This window comes from Microplitis demolitor, chromosome 1 (assembly GCF_026212275.2).
Source record: "Microplitis demolitor isolate Queensland-Clemson2020A chromosome 1, iyMicDemo2.1a, whole genome shotgun sequence".
NCBI lineage: Eukaryota > Metazoa > Arthropoda > Insecta > Hymenoptera > Braconidae > Microplitis > Microplitis demolitor.
This window is the reverse complement of record NC_068545.1, coordinates 20,593,928-20,615,798: the sequence shown is the minus strand read 5'-3', so window position 1 is coordinate 20,615,798 and position 21,871 is coordinate 20,593,928. Positions and strand designations below refer to the sequence as shown.

Sequence of the window (21,871 nt, the reverse complement as noted above, 5' to 3'; positions counted from 1 at the left end):
ATTCTGATCACCTACGTAAAGTTTTATCTCACAAAAGTAATACGAAATGGTAAAGGTGAGCCAGTCAACAAAAGTTTTGACTCAATAAGTCTTTTGTGGTGATCGTCTTTTCATGATAATCATATTTTACTCTTCGTTAAATTTTCTTTATTCCTTTTCAGAGATAGGTCAACTTTATTAATTGTATTGTATGACTATCTCAATAGAATTCCGGCAAAATGCCAGTATCATATACATAATTTATTGTTAATTTAACGAAAATTTATTACAATTGTTGGCTTAATAAAAGTAAATATTTATTTTTACAATAATAAAATATATGTATATATAATTTGTACATCCACCGGTAAAATAGATATTTTATTTTATGTTGCAGTTGCTTTTAAACTCCAGCTGATATGGCAGAAATTTATCGAGACACAGTAGGGTTTGAATCAATACCAAGTGCAAGTACAAATACGAGCACAATTTCGATGAATTTTGAAAATGATTGCAACGAAATTTCGATAGTGAATAAAAAAAAACCAAAAATAATGACGTCAGCTGAGTTGGGAACCAATATATTCTACCATATGAAAAAAATCACCAGGTTATGCTTCAGTAAGTTTAAAAATACTTACCCTGATAGCACGAGTTGATCGTGAAAAAGTTGGTCATTCATTAGTTTCTGACCAACTTGACGACAAGTTGTCAACAACTTTAGATTTTGCAACTTTTGGCTACAAGTTACCGCCAACTTTCTCAGAAAGTTGGCGCCAGTATGGAGCCGCAACTGGAATGCAAGTTTTTGAGGAAATTGAAAGTAAACTTACCGTCAACTTATGATCACCAACTTTTGCCACCAGCTTTCTCAGAAAATGTCTATCAACTATTGGAGGTACCAACTGTTGGTGGTCAACTTAGTGTCCAGTTGCGGCTGCAAGTTTCTCGTCAGTTTCTCGCCAACTTGACTATCAGGGTATGTTAGAATTTTTATAAAAATTATGTGAAGAATCAACAGGATCGCGAGTGGTGGACTCGCGTTGTCCATCTGTCGGCTTCAAGATCCCGACAATGACAACAACGCCAGCAATTTTTTATAGTTTACTGCTCGATGATCCTCGTCTTCTTCTACAACTACTTCTTCTCCTAATTGCCATCATAACAGGTATCTTCCATCATTTATATATATGTTTACACGTTTGTAATTGTTTTTAGCTACCGCGGAATAATATTCAACTTTTGAAGATTTGCTGTGCCATTTCTTTCTTTTTTTTTTTTTCATTTAAATTTTACTACTTATAGTTGCGGGTTTTATTACTCGATAACTCTATGACAGAAAATTTTTCGTGCTGGTTTTATTTTTAAATTTTTATGAAAAGATCGATCGGTCATATTTACGATACATATATATTTATGTTTACATAATAATTATTTCTAAGCTACAGCCTGCAATTTTACATTATTTTATATAATAACTTTAAGGGATCAATTTAGAAAACTTATAAAAGTGTTTTTATGTACTTGATATAATTAAATATTACATACCTATAGACTGGTATATATTCATTGTTCTTGCTTTTTACACGGCTTGTATGATTTAGTAGAAAATCAATAATTTGCGTGAAAAATTTTTTCAAAATTTTGTTTTCGGAATAAACAAAATTTTTTTCTCCCGATTAATTTAAAATTTTAACCAAATCTAAGTTTTGATACATTTTTCAAGTAGTATATAATATTTATATATTTCACACATACATGCTTGAGTATTAAAATAAAATTTATAAAAATTTTTCGACGGAAATTTTTCGGTTTCTTGAAAACGCGAATTTTGATAGTAAAATTAAAATTATTTTTTAAAAATTTTCATATCAAAAATTAAAAAATTAAAATTTCAGGTGATTAGGATAAAAAAAGTTGCAACTCTTTCGCCTCTTGTATTTCAATGTTAGTCCGCAACCGATGCATTTCCGTACACTCGTCTTCCATAAATACAATGTTGCCTTCATTGAATGTTATTTTGTGGTAAAGTCGAACTAAGTTGCTCAGATACGGCTGCTACACAGTAATCATCAGCTAAAAAATAATGATATTTTGAATGCCCAATCATAAAAGGCTTCTCAGTCTCCTCAAGTTTTAGTGCCATCATCGGTGTTATTATTCATCACTAATGCCAGGGTTTGCAACAAAGTCATCTTGAAATGCGGTTTCGAGTTTGATGATGCTATATATCTCTTTTCTCCAATCCATCAATGGTAAAATAAAACCGAATTATTGTTGCATGTGCTCAATTATCCATCGAGTTTCCGTCCATATAAAAGTAGACATAAAAATTATAATGCGCGTAATAATCGAAATAAGACGTAAACACAACATGAAAATTGCTCGGAATGTAAGAATAAATTGTTTAATTTTTTTTTTCTTACTTCCTATACATTCTAAATACTTTCTAACTCATCACTCGTATAGTATTCGAAAGCTAAATAAATTTTTTTCTGTAAAATGTCACATCAAATACTTGAAATTCTTCATATTTATTCAACTATCACTTCAATGTGATCTTTTAGAATTTATAATAAGTTGTTATATTTAAAAATCCCATTATATTTTTTCCAAAGAGCAAAAGCTTTTTTTAGTCTACAAAATGATGGGGCAAGTTGCTCATATCAGACATGGCTGCTCAAAAATTTCATATAAAAAAAATGTTTTTGTTAACTCCTTCCTAATTAAAAAAAAAATTCAGATAAAAATTTCTTGAATTAAATTGAATTTTTTTTTTTTTAATATTTTTCTAGAATATATATGTCCGGCTGAAGTATATACTTTTATTTACGTCAGCTTATTTTTTTTAAAACGTAAATTAATTATTTTATTTAAAGTATGACTTAAAAGTATACTTTGACCTATGGCATAAAAAATTAACTTACAAAAACTTTTGGTTTTCATTACTCTACTTACATGTACTTATTTGGAGTTTAATAATCTATTGTACGAATATTTACTGGCATTTAGAAAGTGTTTATACACTCGGCATTGAATCAAAAAAAAAATAAACATTGTATTGTCTGCGCATAGTTAACAAGAACACGTTAACGTTCGTAGCACCGTCGTAACACTTTATAGTTACTTCCTGTTTACTATCATTACAAGTAGTCCATGACTTTCTTTAATGTACAGACTCTCGTCAGAAATTTGCGTTATCTCTAAAAAAAACAATTTTTTTTTTTATAAACAGAAAAAGGGTCGGCTTGAAAATAAATAAAATTTGTAGTATTTACTTACTACGGTATCGCGATGCTCAGCCTAAGTTAGGTCAGGTTGGGGATGATAAAATGGCCGTGCTCCCACACAACTATCGAAGATTGACGTATCGATTCTTGATTTCCGGCGGCCCACTTTCCAGTTTAAACGTCTCGTCATTTTCATTTAAAATTGATGCCATAGACACTGTAAATACCTTTACATTATAAATTCTGATATATGCTGTCGTTGATAAAAAAATTTATTCATAAATTAAAATTTTTATTTAATAATATATTGAGTATTAAAAAAAAATAGAGAGTAGAATTTAGTCTCACGCTTTATTATTATCAGCTTTTTTTTTTTTTTTTTTATAAATTAATTAATCTCAACATCTATATTACAATACTCATTAATTATTAAACAATGAACTAAAGTGTAGGTGTAAAGACATAATTACTTGTGGTGCATATATTTAATACTCGATATTTGAAGTTGTAACTCAAAATTAAAAATAATAAAGAAATTAAATAGACGGAGATTAAAAATAAAAAAAAAATTCTTTACAACAAACTATGCATTGGCAATGAAGTGCTGGAGAATAATCGCGTATGATATATATATTATATATGTGGTACCCATCCAAGTGAAGAGACACCACACTGGGGACAAAGACCTCATATAGAAGGGGAGACATGAATGGATTGAGTTTCTAGTTTCCTGTGGCTCTTCGTATGCGGTGAGCGATCGAAAATGTGAGTTGAGTAGTCGAGCAAAGTAGAGTTGAGTTGAGCTGTCGAGTCGTTGGAGTGTAGCCCCTCGTGCGCGCGACGAGTGCTGTAGGGTCTTCGAACCGGTACCAGACCTTCCCTAACTGTGTTCACGTAGAGAATTAACCGACGCCTTTACATGCAGCTTTGGCATTGGCTTCACTACTTTGCATTATATTAGGTTTTGTTGGCTGTTTCGATCGATTGATTGGCAATTGCGACGCCGACCAGATATCTGGCTCCGATGCTGCAAGTGTTGAATCTCTCGATCGACGTCACGATGGATGGACTTTCTTTGTACTGCAGATAGTCTTTATTTTGTATTGCATACAAAATGTTTATAATGCAGCTCCACCCAAGGGTGCTATATATATATATATATATATATATGTATATATATATATATATATATATATGTATATATATATATATATATATATATATATATATATATATATATATATAGATTTATAAATGAAGAATAGGAGGGAGCTGAAGATAATCGATGTCGCGTGCAGTGCGGCTGCATACGGCCGTTGAATGCAGCTGAGACAATCTTGGAAAAATATAAATTGCGTATCGATTGATTTCTTAGAATATACTTTATATATTTATATATGTATATGTATATGTATGGATGAATAATTACGTGCATGGTAGGATTCATGAGCATGAGATAGCAAATTTATAAATAGAATCGAGGCATTTATATTTATAAATAGTAGTGATGTTGAAAAGTTTATGCGTTTTCATGGCAGTGCCTTGTGTGTTGTCTGGACAACATACAACGTTTACGGTCGATGGTTCTTGTTATCATTCCATTCTCTCTTTATCCATTCCGTCTTTGTCTTTTCTCGTTTCATCGTCTGGCGCCGGCGTCCGTAGAAACAGGCGTGGCACGTGAAATAACAACCTAAAAGCTTCACTTACTAGCTCATTATCATCAACATCATTATCGTCATCATCGATTATTGATGATTTACTATTGATATCATACAGTATACGTGATTGAGTCGCTCGGAAAATATTTCTGGGCAATTACGATGCAGGGAAAAAAATTGCGTTGGATTTTAATTGATAAAAAAATTTAAAATCTTGGGTGTTATAAAGTAAAACCTATGAGAGTCGGTTGTTGTTAAGTATAGGAGTATATGATCAATCGGTTAGAGTTTCCGCGAGACGACGCATCTGAATGCAGGGTGTGTCATCTGGGAGGAGTCCCAGACATCACGCATAGAACTACTTTGGACTAGACTACGACGATGGGAGAACATGCTGGAGGCTGCAGGATCTGAGAACCAGACACTACACCGTGAGAGAGAAAGCGAATTTATAGTAGAGAGAATGTAATGGTAATGGAAGGAGCTGGTCAATATCCTCCAGCAGAGCGATCGAGGAGCTACGAAAATCCCAAAATGGCGGTATAGTATACGTCGTATAGATATAGAATTCTCTTGGAATCACCGTCGGTGGCCTCGTCCGCCTCTGCTCAGCTCAACTCAGCTCGTCGCCGAGTAGAGGTACACAGAGCATAGCAATAATATGTACAAGGTTCAAGGGACGGAAGAGAAGTGGTGGCGGGGGTGGAGGTGGAGGTGGTCTGCTGTGCGTACCACAACCGAGTTTATACTCCTGCTGCCGCTGTTGCTTTATATTACGCCAACCCACGTTGCATTGTTATCACTCTGTCTCGCTCTAGAGTCGAGTTATCGATCGCCGCCAGCACCACCAGCGTGCTCAGTAAAATAAAAACACGTACAAACCTACTACGACTACGACAGGAGAACGCGGGCGGCTCTTACTCTCTTACACGTGAGCTCAATTCACCGGGAATTCTCGCGCTCTTTTCGTCTGGCCTCGTTCTCCCTCGCTCGCCCGAGCTCAGCCTACATCGCGCCTCTTCACCAGCCGCGATTCACACTCGGCGCGGTATCTCGGTCTCTGTCTGCCGGGGGTCTCATTCTCGCGGCCACTGATATCTCGTGCCGCTGTATGCTGTGTAGTACATACTGTGAGACTGAGTAGTATAGAGTAGAGTAGAGACAGACGCGAGCGATACGACGTTACTACTATGACCCACGTGGCGCAGGCGTGGGTTTGTTGTCTCTCGGTCTCTCTCGTTGCTTTGTGCACCAGCTGATTACTCTCTCTGTCTTACCAATCGGCCTCTCTCTCGCTCCGCTTTATACTCAGTAGTATATATCGCGTATTCCATATATATATATATATAGAGATGTAGTAGAGCTCGGGCAACGGCCGCTGCATTTATTGAACCGACTCTACTACTCTCTGTACACTCTGTACTCTCCGTGCTCTCCTGTTGGTTTCAACCCCACCACAGCTTCCTCCGCATCGTCATTCGGTTGCTTCTTACTACTGTACATACTACTTACTCCTTACTGCTATATGTACATATTATATAAATATAAATTTATCTGATAGCAAGACTAAACATCAACTACGCGACTACAATGAATTGTCTCAGTACACCAGTTTCTTCTCAACTCATTCTCATTCTCATTCTTTATTTCATTTCCTCTTCTTACATTACTACATAACATACGTAGCGATAGCACACACTGTCTGTTTTTTTTTTTCCGCCGCTTATTCTTCCTTCCGTCTGATCCTCTATCTCACGGTATAGAAGTGAGTATACTTTAAGCTCGTTTTTTATTTCCTACTACTTTTATACTCTACATAATACTATTATACATTCTATTGTATTATTCTGTACATATATAAATATATAAAAATAAATAGACAGTGCCGTGTATTGTCGCTCTAGCCGTTGCTGTTTTGGTATAAAGTGAACTGGTTTTCGGTGCTGACGCAGATGCGATCACACTAACGATACTACACGATACTGATGCACGCTGATGCAACAAACCTCTTCTATTGTACAACACTACTCTATTATTAATGTTATTATTATTATTATCATGTTAATTATATCACCATACCAAATTTATCAATGACAATATTGGCATTGGCGGTTTCGAGTTCTTATCAACTCTGTCACGATCCAGGTTAATAATTACGTTCATTCATTTTTCCGCTAACAATTTTAAATTATAAACTAAAACGCTCGTTTTTTTTCCATCATACTTAACTCGTTATCTGAACACTGTATTTATAGCTGTGAAATATATATTTATTTATAAATATTCCTGGAAATAATGACGTCACACTACGTCAGCTATTAGCATCGCACGGAATCTCTTTTTTTATTATATTTTAAAATTGCATTTAGATTCAAAAATGTGTAAACTAATATATTAATAATATAATACATATATATATATATATATATATATATATATATATATATATATATATATGTGTATATTACTAAACTAGTTACATGTATACTAGTACAAAGTATAGTACAATTTCATTTGCCGTTATCCCTCTATTTCATTCTCGTCCCCTTAACATTTCTCAGAACTCTTCACTTAAACTCTATATTACTCGTACTTATCATAGGGTATATATATATAGTGCTTTTTCCCGGCATACGATAAACAGTTAGCTAAATAATAGTAGAACATGTTTGGTATTTAATGCGCGTGCGCGTTATCACGTTTGGAACCCATGAAATTTACACCAAATTATATATCTATATATTTATACACATATATATATGTGAACCGTTATTTTACAACCCAATGCAACTGCCTAACGAAATCCTCTTGATCCTCAACCCCCTTAATGTCATCGGCGCACAATTGTTCATGAAGATGCGCTTACTGCGCACACCCGACATACACCCGCCCTTGTTTGTATCGTATCCAGGACCTACGCCACTATAACCATTTGTATTTCTTCCCTTTCAGTAAAAATAATATTTTAAAAATGAGTACTCTGAAATTTTTATTCATTTTTTTTTTTTCATAAATAATTGAAAGCCACAAAAACCCACACATCAGTGTGTGAAAAAAAAATAACTAAAAATTTTTGCATGTACTTAAGAATGTAAATTACTGAATTACTAATTGCAATATTAGAGACCGTAAGGTAAATACAAATATTTAAAACAAATAATTGTAATTTGTATGTGAAACGTTAATTTGATTCCACGCGTGCGCGACACACCCACTTGAACACGTGTGTAATAAACGTAAACACTATTTATTACTATTTTCTTTATCATCTTTACGTCTCTTTACTCACATCAGCCAACGGCGTTCGTTAAGTTTATAATTTTACACCGACAGTTACAGTAACCAATGTAATAAAATATAAATTTGTCCTGCTATTTAATGACTTCTATCGTTTAATCCCAGATTAGTGAACATCTAAACACCCATACTCTCATATATATATTCCGTAGTTATATCCCGGGAAAAAGGATCAGGTCGTTATAGTACGAGGAGCGAGGATATATATAAAACATACTCAAGACAGGCCTACGCCTTTGCGTCGGCGTCGTGGTGGGCCTAGTCTTCTCTTTCTGTCTTTCTTATTCATAATATATATATATATATATATATATATATATATATATATATATATATATATATATATATAAAGACGACGACCGGGAATGCAGAGGAAGTAAGTGAGGGACGTGCGAAGAAAGGGGTTAAGAACGGAAAAAGAGACGAGCTGATGATAAAGAGAACAAGATAGTAAAATGGAAAATACATAAGACATAAAGGATAGAAATCTCAAGGCGTTACCCTTTCAAGTTCCTTTATATCAATTTTTAAGGGTAACGGTAATTTGTTATTTTATTTTATTAAAATAAAATTTAAATTTGTCCCCAAAAAATTTTTTTTAAAAATCACATTATTGTACGAGTACCCCCGCGAAAGTTTAATTAATTTAAAAAAGTAAGCTGACGTTTTCCCTCCAGACAATTTTTATTTCAATAAAATATTTTATTACCAGACAAGTCTATTAATTTAAAAATGTTTTATGTTTATATTACGTAACATGATACAAAGGGTATTTAATATTAATTACCGTCTTGTCTCATTAAACGTATATTTATATTTATAATTTATACAAGTGCGTACTAGTATTATATGTGATCATTGGCCCTGCGCGGCTCATGTTGATGTGATGTTGAATGTGTGTGATCCTCCTTAGACTTGACTGGATATATAAAGTATGGTATGTATATATATATATATTTATGTGTGTGTGTGTGTGCACCAGTAGGCGAGCACGACAGTGTTTTTAAGTACGTGGGGCTGCTGCGGCTGAGTTGTGAGCCTGCGAGCCTGTGAGCGCTCGATGACTGGATGTGAGGTGGCGGGAATTGTCGGGTTAGTACTACGCGAGACTCCACGTGAGGAGTACGCTCTGTTGTTCTTGTACCCGACGCTAGGTGTCCAACGTTTAACCGTTCGTGACTCTGTTGCTTTTGTTTACAATCTATTCCCAGTTACAGCCACAGTTACAGTGACTACTAAACACGACAGCAGATACCAGTGCTCCGAGTAGAGTGTTGTTGTTGTGTACGCATTCCCTTTGCTCTTTATATTTATATTTACGTACTTACTACATTCCGGTTCTACGTCTCATCTTTCTTATTCGGTATTTTTATTTTATTTATTTTATTTTTATTTTTTTTCTGAGGGCTAAGAAAGTGATGCAATTCCGAGGTTAGATTATCGATTACTACAATATACCTTTCAAACGTTTTTGCGCAGTTTATATTTTTTATATATTATACGTGTATTTGTGCTTAGTTTTATTATTTAAATATTTAAAATAGTAATAATTAATTGCGGTTATTTAGATAATTGAGTTTTCGGTAACGTCGCGATAGTGAGTGTTTTTTTTTTTTTTAAATTATTGTGGTGTTTTTTAAATTAATTTTAGTGTCAGTGTCAGTGTTGTGTTTTTTTTTTTTTTTTTTTTATTTTTTTAAATTGAGGATTAAGAATTCAAACTTTTTACTTCATATCAGTAATGGTAATAATTATTTATTTTAAACTGGATTACTTTATGTAAATTTGTGACAAAGAAAGTCGGGCATTTTGTTTTTTTAAATTTTAAAAAATAATTTTTAAAATCTGTTTATTTAAAAACTATTTTATTTTCATAATTTTGAATATTTTCGGTGTCGGGTGTCTGAGTTTTGGTGCCGTGTGAAAAAATATTTTTTTGCTGACGGAAAAATAAAATGGCGGGATTTTCAAAATTATTAAAATAACTCGTGAATGTTTTTTTGCTGATAAGTACAAAAGTTTGTTTATGTCGTGAATCGAATGTCGAGACTGAAATTTAAACGGAAAATTGTAACAAGATACACATATATTTATTGTTTTTATATTAAAATATATGTATTTTAAAAAATTAATAATCGTGATAATAGTAATAGTACGATTGATGAGCTATAAATTTTAAACAAACGTATTTAGATTATTAGGTCAGTCTTATGTTTGTGTTTTGCTAGTAAATTATTTAAAGTGATATTGGATAGGTATTTTATTCATTAAAAGGTAAAAATAATGATTACGAGCATTCTTTATTAAAATTAAAACGGCCGCTGTGTAAATGCGAGGCTTAGAAAATATTTTTTTTCATGGCGGGAAATTTGAATTTAAATAGGTTCATTAATTAAATTTTAATTTTTTATTATTTTTCATTAAATCTAGTGACACCTAAATATTCTACAAAAGTATATACATATGTAAACTATATATATACTATGTCGTCGTTCAACGTAATCTTTTAAGGTCCGTAAATACTCGTACTTGACATACGGTAAAGAATTAATGGAGTACTTTAATACTTGATAATTTAATTATTTTAAAAGTATATTTAAGTTGTACTTTTACCATAAAATTAAATTTTTTTATTCCGTCTTTTTGGTTATTCGTTCAAAGAACGTAAAAAGTTCAAAATTTATTTGAATATCGATAAAATTACCCCGAGATTGCAATCGAGTCTGACTTATTTTTTGTTTTGCAATTAAAAGTATTTAATCTGAATTTTTTAGGCGGCAAATGGTGTAGGAAAAATTAAATGGACTTAAAATTTTCGGAACATGAAATTTGAAAATTTAAATTTGCCGCCTGGAACAAGAGTTATGAGTGTATCAGACATCAGACAAATTTAAAATTATAAATAAATAGAGTAAATAATTTTAAAAATAATATTTACAAAAAATCCACTTATTAATTTTTTAACTGCGAATTTTTTTTAAATTTTATTTTATTAATTACTTAGTCTATTTATTAATAATTTAAAACTTTTCTGATGTCTGCTACATTCACCTTCATATTAAAATTACATGTGATGTAAAAATTAAAGTTTTATATGATAAAAGTAGACGCATTTTTATTTTTTGTCCAAAGGTTAAATAATTTTTTCGGACGAGAAATTATAGTGATAGAAAATAAAAGTATAGTAAATTACTATAATGGCTGAGGAAATTATAAACAGCTCAGTCCTGAAATTTTTTAAGCGTTAGATTATTGGTTCGATAAATTTAATTTAAAATACTATTAATTTTTGTTTTTGGCGCCAAATAATTAATTATTTAAATTAATAAAATAACTTCAAATAATTTCCCATGAAAAATTAATTTATCATAATAACCCGTTTTTCAGACTGATACATATTCAAATAATAATTATCATTTAATAAATAATTGTTATTAATTTGCGTTGTAATTTTTCTAATTCATAAATAATAATTTAAACTACAGACAATAATTAACTTTTACTGTCTCCAATAATTGCTATTGAGTTTTTTTTTAATTTTCCCATACATTTGACAATTTATCGCTGCAATTCCTTTTTTTTTACTTCATATCTATAGTTTTATTAAATTGAAGTAGACCAAATGATTAACTTCTAATTACAAAGATCAAAATCTTATAATTTTTTTTTACGATCCATAAAAAAGCAGCTTTAAAATAAAAAAAATTCACAAAAAAAATAATAGATAAATTTTTTCCGTTTGATACTTGAAAAAAAAAATGGTAAAAGCTTTCTAGTTTTTATCTATTTTCTTTTTTTCCATGTTCTTGTTTCTTGATTCTTTTTGCTCTTCGGAACCTGTCAAGTTCTATCGTCAATTGTATACCTATATATTTATATAGATAAAATTGTATCAGATTGTCTGTAAGTATATAAGAATGCAATTGAAAAAGGTCGTGACTTTTATTCTTAAACTTTATTTTTATTATTTCACACTATTATTTTCCTCTTAATATATTTTTTTATCATCGATTTTTAAATTTTTATATTTTTAAAATTATTCATCCTTAAAATGTGAACTGCGCACAGCGAATAAAACCGTTGGATTGAATATGAAAACGTAGGCGAACGGAGACATGACAAATAACTCGTAGAAAATTGATAATTTTTTTTTTTTATGGTATACCATTATTTTATTTATGACGCAATTGTTTTTATCGTCGACCTTAAACAAGCGTATTAGTTTATGCAAACAAAACCCGTGATTTCCGTTTAAAAAACTACATTAGACTAATATAATAACGTGTGATTAATACAATCTACAAGATAAGGATGTAATTATAAGTTCTAAAAAGCTATTTATTTGTCAGACTGATAAGTGTCGGGACTTTTCTACAATATTTTGAACATTTATACAGACAAAGGCTTAAAAATTATCAAGGACTGCATGGCTTTCATACTTTCAAATAAATTATTGCCTTTCCTTCCTCTTTTCTCTCTTTCTTATACTTTCTTCATCTTCCTCTTTTTTATCTTCTTCTACTTCTACTTCTACTTCTGCTTGTTAATTTTTTTTCCTTTTTATTTCAAACTTTTTAAAATCCTTGAAGATTACGGTTCATTTTATTTTATTTTATTCAAAAAATTAAATCCACATAAAACATAAATTTATATATAAATGTATGTATATATTTATACAGTGACAAGAGACATTAAACAGGATTTAGAGTAACATTAAATTTTATTATATGTATTTTTCTATCAACTACTCGGGTCGTAATTTAACGTATCGCGATACCATGAACAATTTGTTTGATTGTCTGACGTGATTCGCGACGTATAAATTATGCGTTTCAAAGGCTATGTGTCGAGTGTGTAGGCGTGCAAGTTTAAATAGTAGTTTGTACTCAATAGCGCATAGTTAGAGTTTATAGTATCTCTTATACTCTTGTTCTGTACAACCCTCTCTCTATTTATCTCTCTCGCGCTTTTTCTCTGTCCGGTAGACTATCATGGCTATCAGTGTATGAAGAATTGAAATAAATATCATCAGAGAGTCAGTAGATGTACATATATATATATATATATATATATATATATATATATATATATATATATATATATATATATATATATATATATATATAATAACTCGTACACCGGACGCTCACGTTTGACGATCAGTAGAGAGTGGAAATGGATATCGAATCCGATTAGTCGTTTCAAATTCGCTGGTTACGTTATAAAGCTTTTCCGTGTGACATGCCAATAAAATACTAAATATAAAATCCATCCAATCAATCATCTTTATATTTTCAAATTCATCTCAACACAATATTACTTTTATCATCAGTGATAATAATTATTTATATTTATATTTAAATGATAATTATTTCCCGGTAAATTTACTTAGCAATAAATATTTTAAAAAATAATCTTTAGCATCAGGAAAGTTTATTTCTTTTAATCTTTCTCACGCTCAGATGATCAAAAGTTAGTCTTGCTTCTCTTTTTTTCCTTTAAATTTTTTTAATATTTTTTATCATCTCCAACTCTCTTTCTTTAGCATTCCGGTGCGAACGAGTCCTTGTCCATTGGATGTAACAAGGACCTCCCGCTTGTTTGCGGTTCTCCGCGGCGCCTTTTGTTACGCGACGCGAGCCTGCACCAGCTTCTCCTTGTCTTTATATTTATCTTTTTTTTACGCTCCTCCTAGTATACTGTATTATACATACACACATATATATATATATATATATATATACATATAAATTTTGATCCTCATGTAGTGAGACAAAGAAAGTTAAAACGATGAGTAAATAAATAAAAATAAAAATTAAATTAAATAAATAAAAAAAAAAAAAAAACATTTCTGTAGAAAAGAGAGAAAGGAGAACTCGCGGTGTGGTCTTTCTTCTGTGTGCGTTCATGTATGAAAGGGTGGGGAATCCTATCCATAGGTAGAAGGGGTAATCGGAGAGCGGTCGAGAGTAATACTACAAAATAAAAAACAAGTCGTAAACAGACGCCACCGCGTGGCTGTGCGTATGTCCATGCCGATACCACGCTATGTTCTATATATACATATATACATATACATATGTATGTATGATGTTGTTGTTCAGCCCCGAAAGCAAATGAAACCAAGCCAGACACTCAACTCAACTCGACTTATATCAACTCTACCGTATCGTGTTGTTATACGTGTCTCAGTTATTTTTCTTAGACACAACACATCTAGATGCTATAAAGACTACTTTGGCTTTTCTTCGTCACATCTATACCGCGTACACACGCACATTAAACACCCATATAGATAATATTGCTATGCAGCTCTGAAAAGCCGCCCACGCAGTCTATTTTCGTAGCGACTCGATTAGAATAACAACATTACAGACTCGGTATGTGTTGAGAGTTCGTAGAAACGCTTTTATGATTTCAAGTATATATATTATATACAATATATATTGTTATTATGATACATTATTCACTTTAGATGAAACTTTGTCTCGTTCTTATTAAAAGTTTATTTAAAAATTTGATAATTTTTTAAAAATTATATCAAGTACATGAAGTAATCCAGTAGTGTAATTAATAATTGTAATTATTATGATTATGATTAACTTTATAATTTTTATGAATTTTTAAAGAGAGTGGAAGACGAATATTGGAAATTGGTGATGACGTTTAAAGTTAATTGATTATAAAAAATTCGACTGATCGATCTTTTCGTATTCGACAGAAGATAAATATAAACTAATATACTGTGATTGTTTGAATATTATTTTTATATAAATATACACATAATTAGTTTATTAATAATGTCATGGATTGACGATATTAATTTTTAAACGTGAGTGCTTCTGGAAGAAGCGTGTGCCAAAATGGATTATAAATTTATGTCGAATAACAACAATAATTATCCTACACATCATCGTGAGTATTTAATAATATATATTATTTATGATATTTTAATAATCACTGCACACTTCAAATGCATTCAACTTTTTTACCAATCACTGAATTATCGGTCATACTGCGCAATAAAAAGTACACTTTGTCAAAAAGCAGATTAATAAATAAAATTGATGTGAAATGTTTCAAATCGAATTTATTATTTAACTCATGTCCTTTTTATCTTCGTATCACGTAAACACGATAAATTCAGTACCGCGCAATTCATTGACTTCAAATTTTTATAAAATAATTTTTTTTGCTCGTCAAATTTAATCGAAAATTATTCTCATTCATAACAAGCCTTTGAAGTGTGCACTTTTTTTTTTATTTTGCTATTTATTGAGGTTTCATATGTTCATTTAAAAGTATAAACAAATATTTATATTCACATAAATAAAATAAATGAACATACAAAACTCCAATATATTTAAATTGTGCTTTTAAAATATTTAAAAAATTTTTATTTCAATTTTATTATTTTACTGAATGGAATATAATCTCCAATAGTTATCACTGAAATTTGTCAATAATTTTCCCGATAAACTATTGACTCTTTTTACAGATCTATACAAAATACTGCGTTGTATTATTTGTTATAAATTTTTTTATTATTATTTATTTTTTCTTTTCATACATATGAATTGTGTATACTCGTTCAGTATTCTCCCGAGTTTATCATCACCGTACGCACGAAATATTTGTCAAATTGCTAGGTACCTTTTGATACCGGGTATAATAGACAGTACATACAATGACATACTTCACTAATATGTACGCTGATAAATATTTAGCTTGCGAGTACTTCGTCACGGCTTGTAGATCATCAGTTCATTCTCATTCTCATTTAGTCTATTATTTTTTTTCTTTATCATTTTATCAACTACATTCACATTTTTTAATTTTGTCAAGTCACTTTTGATTTAACAGATTAATGAATTTTTATTTCATGACTTTTATGATATGCTGTAGATTTAAATTTACTGTGTACAGCTATCATATTTTTTTTTTTTTAATTTTGTTTATTATTTAAGACGTTAAACTCTTGCGATAATTATATTACATAGTCCTTGAGTATCGTCCCTTCATTAATTTATTTAATAAATAATTAAATCTTGGTTTGATATATATTTTTTTCAACGGACACTAATTATTTAAAAATATTTTTTGAATATAGATTTGTATTTTTAGTCGAAAATTGTGTCGAAATAATTTATCAAGTTGATTCATAATAAATCAGTTCAAGCGACTCGTGGACACTTTAACTTTAGCTTATGTCAAATAAAAAATTTGAATATTTTTGTAACATAAATAATATTTTTAAAATAGCTCTAACACTTTCTCTCGACACTGAATTGATTCTCAGAAATCTTAAATAAATGTATACATAGTAATATGCTAATTTAAAAGATTATCTTTCAAAATCAATTGAGTCATCAGCGGTGATGAAATTCAGACAAATTCTATTTAATTCCATGGGAAAATAACTACTTAGAAATTTATGGTATAGTGTGGGAACTTGAGTATGACGAAGCTCAAAAAATTTTTTTTCTTATTTTATATTTTTTAAGTTCTAATTTTGGGGGGTTTCAAAATGACTAGTCACAACCAGAAATTTAAAAAAAAATTCTTAATTTAAAATTGACCGTAGTAATTGAAATAAAAAAAATATAGACAAATAATTTTATTTTTACTCCTTTCTAAAAAATTTTCTTTAATAAAAATTTTGAAAACTTTTCAAAATAGATAAAAATAAATTGCGTACAGTAATTGAAAATCTCAAAAATGCATAACTCGCTCAATATATTTACATATATTAGATATTGTAATGTATGAAGATAAAATAAAATTAAAAGTCTATCAAATTCACTAGTTACTGTAATAGTGACTAATTAGGTGTTTGGGCTTGTTAGCTCATGATACCACAGAATTAATTAAACTTGGCACTCTACCAAACCTCAATGTTTCCTTGGTTCAAAATTTGCTTACAGTTTCTTGTACCCATTTACATTCTTTTTTATTTTACTAAAAAAAAGAAAAAAGTTAAACACTGTAATTTGCCCCTTAGGACATTAGTCTCTTGTTTTTATTCTAAAAATTTTAAAATAAACCTCTTATTACAAAAATATAAATTTTTCCCGCCAAAAAAAAAAATCTTCTCTAATTCAAAATAGTATTCTATGAAAATTTTATTTATCATTTATTATTCACTTAAAAAATATTTTATAAATACATATATATTTATATATTATTATGTATTATAAAATACATATATTATAAATCTATCTATTCGTAAACATCATTAATCTCTCAAAATAAAAATAAAAATAAAATCATTTTCGTTCCAATATAATAAATTTTACTAAAAATTCATTTTTAAAATTACGAAATATAAGATTTTTAAAAATATCACGTATTCTACTGATATATTTATTCGAAATTTCATAAATAAAAAAAAATAGTTTAGCATAAAACAAGTTAAGTGAATAATTTGATGGTTGAATAAAACCGCATTGCGGATATAACTTTTAGTATGATGATGTAGTCGGTATGATGTTAGCGATAAATTTATATCGATGTTAGTTTTTCTGGTGTATAAATTTTATAAAATAAATTTATTATTATCATTGTTATTATAAAAGCTCAGTGAGATAAGATGATTGAATTGTAACGCGCGTTAGTTTAAATTAATGGCAAAAGGGTCAAAAGGTAACAATTTATGGTGCTGGCATATAATCAAACTTGTTTGATTCATTCACTTAATATATACACAGTCAATTGCACACCACTGGTTATTGATTGTGATCGAGCGTAAACACTTATTCTACATCGGGTTTATGTTTTTTTTTTTTTTTTTTTTTTTTTTTTTTTTTTAAATTTAATACCGTATATTATTATTCAATATTACTTTATCATTTTTAAAAGTATAAAATATATAATTTGCTTGGTAATTTTTCTTACTTGCAAACTATTCATTACTTATATTTATTGAACATGACATGACGGACATGAGAACGAGCTTTGTTTATATTTTAGCTCAATGTACTTTGTAAATATATATATACAAAGTTATATAACAAATTGGTTTATTTATAAACTCCGTTATAATGCGGACATTGTTTACGATCTTAGTAATTATTTACATTATATTTTATTTAAAAAATTATAATAGAAAATATTTAAATATATATAATGCGCAGTATGTAATTTATAAAATTATTTTCTCGGTTATTTATTTTTTTCGCGTGATAACTAAAAAAAAACATACGTGTAATCAAATATATTTCGTCATTAGTCATCAGTTTGATTATGAAAGCAGCATTAAATTATTATTATAATTGATTAAAAAATGAAAAATAAGTCGTGGAATTTTCAATTTAAAATTTATGATTTAAAAAATTTTTTTTTATTCAAATATTTATTCAATTCGATATGAAAAGTATTATTCGATTGAAATTGTACAAGACTATTTCATAAGTATTACGTTTGTTATCAAGTTGAGGTATAATTTAGTTGAGTCTGTATGTCTTTTCAACAAAACTCAAGAGAATGACACGTGTCTGTATGTAATTAAGGTCAGGAAACAAACAACAATAGAGGACGAGGACAAGTATTCTCGCTTTTAATACAATCAAATATATGAAACTAAATTTATACTGATGAGCTTTATAAGCAAACAACAAATTTTTACACAAAACACCTGCATGCTTTTTTAGTTTTTTTTTTTTTTTTTTCACTTCAGTTACATCTATAATGGCCAGGGTGTGCTTACTTTTATACGCGTGTTAATTTAGCTTCAATTTTCAGTCAACTAAATTTCAAATAAATAAAATTTTTAGTAAAAAGAAGGAAGCGATTGTAATTAATGCGGTTTATTTTAATGTCAACTTTATTTTAATGATTCCTGTTAATATTTTCGGGTTGAAAAAAAAAATAATTTAAATTAATTGCTGCCTTGATTTATCTGCAGTTAAATTTTATTTAAAATTCTGTTCGCACCGACTAACTATTAAGTAAAAATTTAAAATATTTAAAAATCGCGCTCTTTATAAAAATTGATGTCAGACAAAAAATAACGTGATAGCTTGCGGTGTGCACTTCCATTATTAAAAACAATTAAAATTTATTTAATTACTAATAATACTATTTGTAACGAGATGGATTTTTTAAGTTATAATATAATGGTATAGAATTATATGGTTGTCTACCTGCCGGCAGCAGCTGCAATTCAGGAAGAATTACATACGCGAACGAGTGTGTATAGTGAGATAGAATGTAATAACGTTAAGAAAAGTTAAGTTGAGTTAAGTTAAAGGCAAGTATTAGTGATGAACAACAGTAATGAGTCACGTCAGTAGGTCAAACGAGCGAGATAACGAGCCGATTCATCGATGCGAACCTTGTGCCGCTTGCTCTCGGGCCAGATCGGCCATCAGTGATATCGGATTATGGCTCATGATTATATACCGCGAGTTAAGCGTTGCACTTTATTTATGCAAGCCCCAATCGTTTCGTTCTGCGCACCTCTGACTTATCATACATTGTGTCTTATATATATATATATATATATATATATATATATATATATATATATATATATATATATATATATATATGTATATGTATACATAAAACCTTACACTCAAACTTAAATTCAAACTTGATCATCCTTCTGTTCTCTCATTCGCTCATCGCCTAAGAGGAGTTACTTTTGTGTGACCCGCAATGTGAGAATCGCGATCAATACGAACCGCAATTTTTTTTTTTCTCATATATTTATAATTATTTTTTATTACCAGAAGACTTATTTAAATATTTTAAAGACTTGTCATTATTAATAAACCTGATATATATTTTATAAAAGTTTAATTTAATTTCAAAAAAAAAAAAAAAAAAAATAAATGATTGATGACCCGCGCGAAAACCGCGAGTGAATAAAATTAAAAAATTTATTTTACGTAAAAAAAAAAAAAAATTAAACCGAGTCCTGACGCGTCGTGTCAAAATGTTTAATGTTCTTGCGCGAGCTAAGTTCTAAAAATAAATAATTTTTATCTGTATAATTATACATTATTACTGTACCGCATGAATAGTGACGATATTGATAATTAATTTAATATTGTTACATCATGAAGTTCGTATTGATCCACTAAAATCCCGTTGTGGTTTTAGAGCTTCTGTACACACACTCCTGACCACCCAGAATGACATCAGACGTTGACGTTTCCTGCTGTTATGTACATATACGTATATATATATATATATAACCAATAGATAGAGAGGGAGAGACTGAGCCACATATCCGTATATACACATGACATTCAGAGCAAACCTCTAATACATTGTGGGATATCATCATCATGAAATAGAATTAGCTCTAGCGGAATGTCAACAATCTATTGGGTTTCTCGAGCTTACGGCCAAGTTTTATATCTTTTATTTATTATATTTTATTTTTCTTATACCAGGAGATGAGAAGTTAAGCTTATTTATTTTATTTATCGATTTATCAGATAGTAATTATTCGCATTTTAGAAACACGTCACTCATTAAATTCCAATGCAGTTATAAATATACATTTTTTTTTTTTTCAACGAGAGTTTATTAACCTCAAGTTACTTTTTTCTTGTCTTGAACTTACTTTTATTAAAGTTAATTTTTTTTTAATTTTTTTTATAAACTTAAAAACGATCGAAAATGTCAATAACGTCGTCGTCGGCAATCTCCGCTGACCGATGACCACCCAGTTGGATAAACACACAACTTCCAAACTCAGTCTTTATTTTATTTGTAACCTCCATTTAAGGACAAACTGGATACACCAATCTCATTCCTAAATGTCTTGTTATATACAAAATTATTCAATTAAAATATCTCTTAATTAAATTTATTCATTTTATTATTTATTTATTATTTACGAGTAAATAAATAATTTATTATTTTATTTAATTATTATAATTACAATGATGACAATAAATTTTATTTATAAACATAATCGATAAATATATAATAAAATAAGATCTTTTATAAATAGCCGTCTATAAATAATATAGTTTTATAAATAAACAGACGTTTGAGATTATTTTATTCTCGTAATGGCTTATTCAAGAATCGCTTTCCCTCGATGTTTGTAGTGAAGCTGATTTTTTGCCGTATTTACTGTCGACTTTTTCTTATTTTTTGCCCAAGGAAGGGAATGAGAAGGGTTAGGGAGTTAAACAGGATGAGGATGGAACAAAAAAAAGTAAATAAATAGTCTAGAAGATAGAAAAAACATTGTATACATTCATAATACCGACATTGCAAGTGGTATAGGTAGACGAGTAGAGTAGGCCAAGGCTACCCGAGTTCGCGATGTCAGGTCTCTCATATTTATATTTTATATACCTTGTGTTTGTTCTAACTGGACGGTCTGTCTATAATACGTAACACACACATTTAGCAGGATTCTTTTCGCCGCTTTGTTATGTCTAGAGTCAATTTAATTTAGCTACCTCAACATGATATTTTAAGTCTTCCCAGGTTTTTAACTTCCCGCTAAATTTTTAAATTTTTTTAAAATTTAATTATTATTTTTAATATGATACTGAAGGAAGCTGACGTCTACTAATTTTTGTTTTTTTTTTTTTTTCCAAGCGATAAAATGCAAAAAAAAAAAAGTTGTAAAAAATTGCACCCGTAGTTTTTTTAATTTTCTACACGTGCATTTTTTTTTTAATTGATTTGTTATAAAAAAACCGAATATTTTTAATTGTCTTTTAACTTCAGTAC

At 29.7% G+C, this 21,871-nt stretch overlaps 1 protein-coding gene across 9 annotated transcripts in view; it reads left to right on the top strand.

Moving 5' to 3' along the window:
• LOC103571306 (growth factor receptor-bound protein 14) overlaps positions 1 to 21,871 on the top strand; it is a 200,799-nt gene that overhangs the window by 22,403 nt on the left and 156,525 nt on the right. For 3 of the 9 annotated variants that reach the window (XM_053743145.1, XM_053743149.1, XM_053743143.1), the window contains one exon: positions 377 to 600. The exons of 2 other annotated variants lie outside the window; for them this stretch is intronic. In XM_053743145.1, coding sequence (XP_053599120.1) covers positions 399 to 600 — 202 coding nt within the window. In that variant the 5' untranslated portion in view covers positions 377 to 398. Of the gene's footprint in view, positions 1 to 376; positions 601 to 1,065; positions 1,148 to 9,834; positions 9,912 to 14,796; positions 15,083 to 21,871 lie in introns of those variants that run through there. 4 more of the 9 variants (XM_053743160.1, XM_053743170.1, XM_053743168.1 and 1 more) reach the window with 4 other exon arrangements.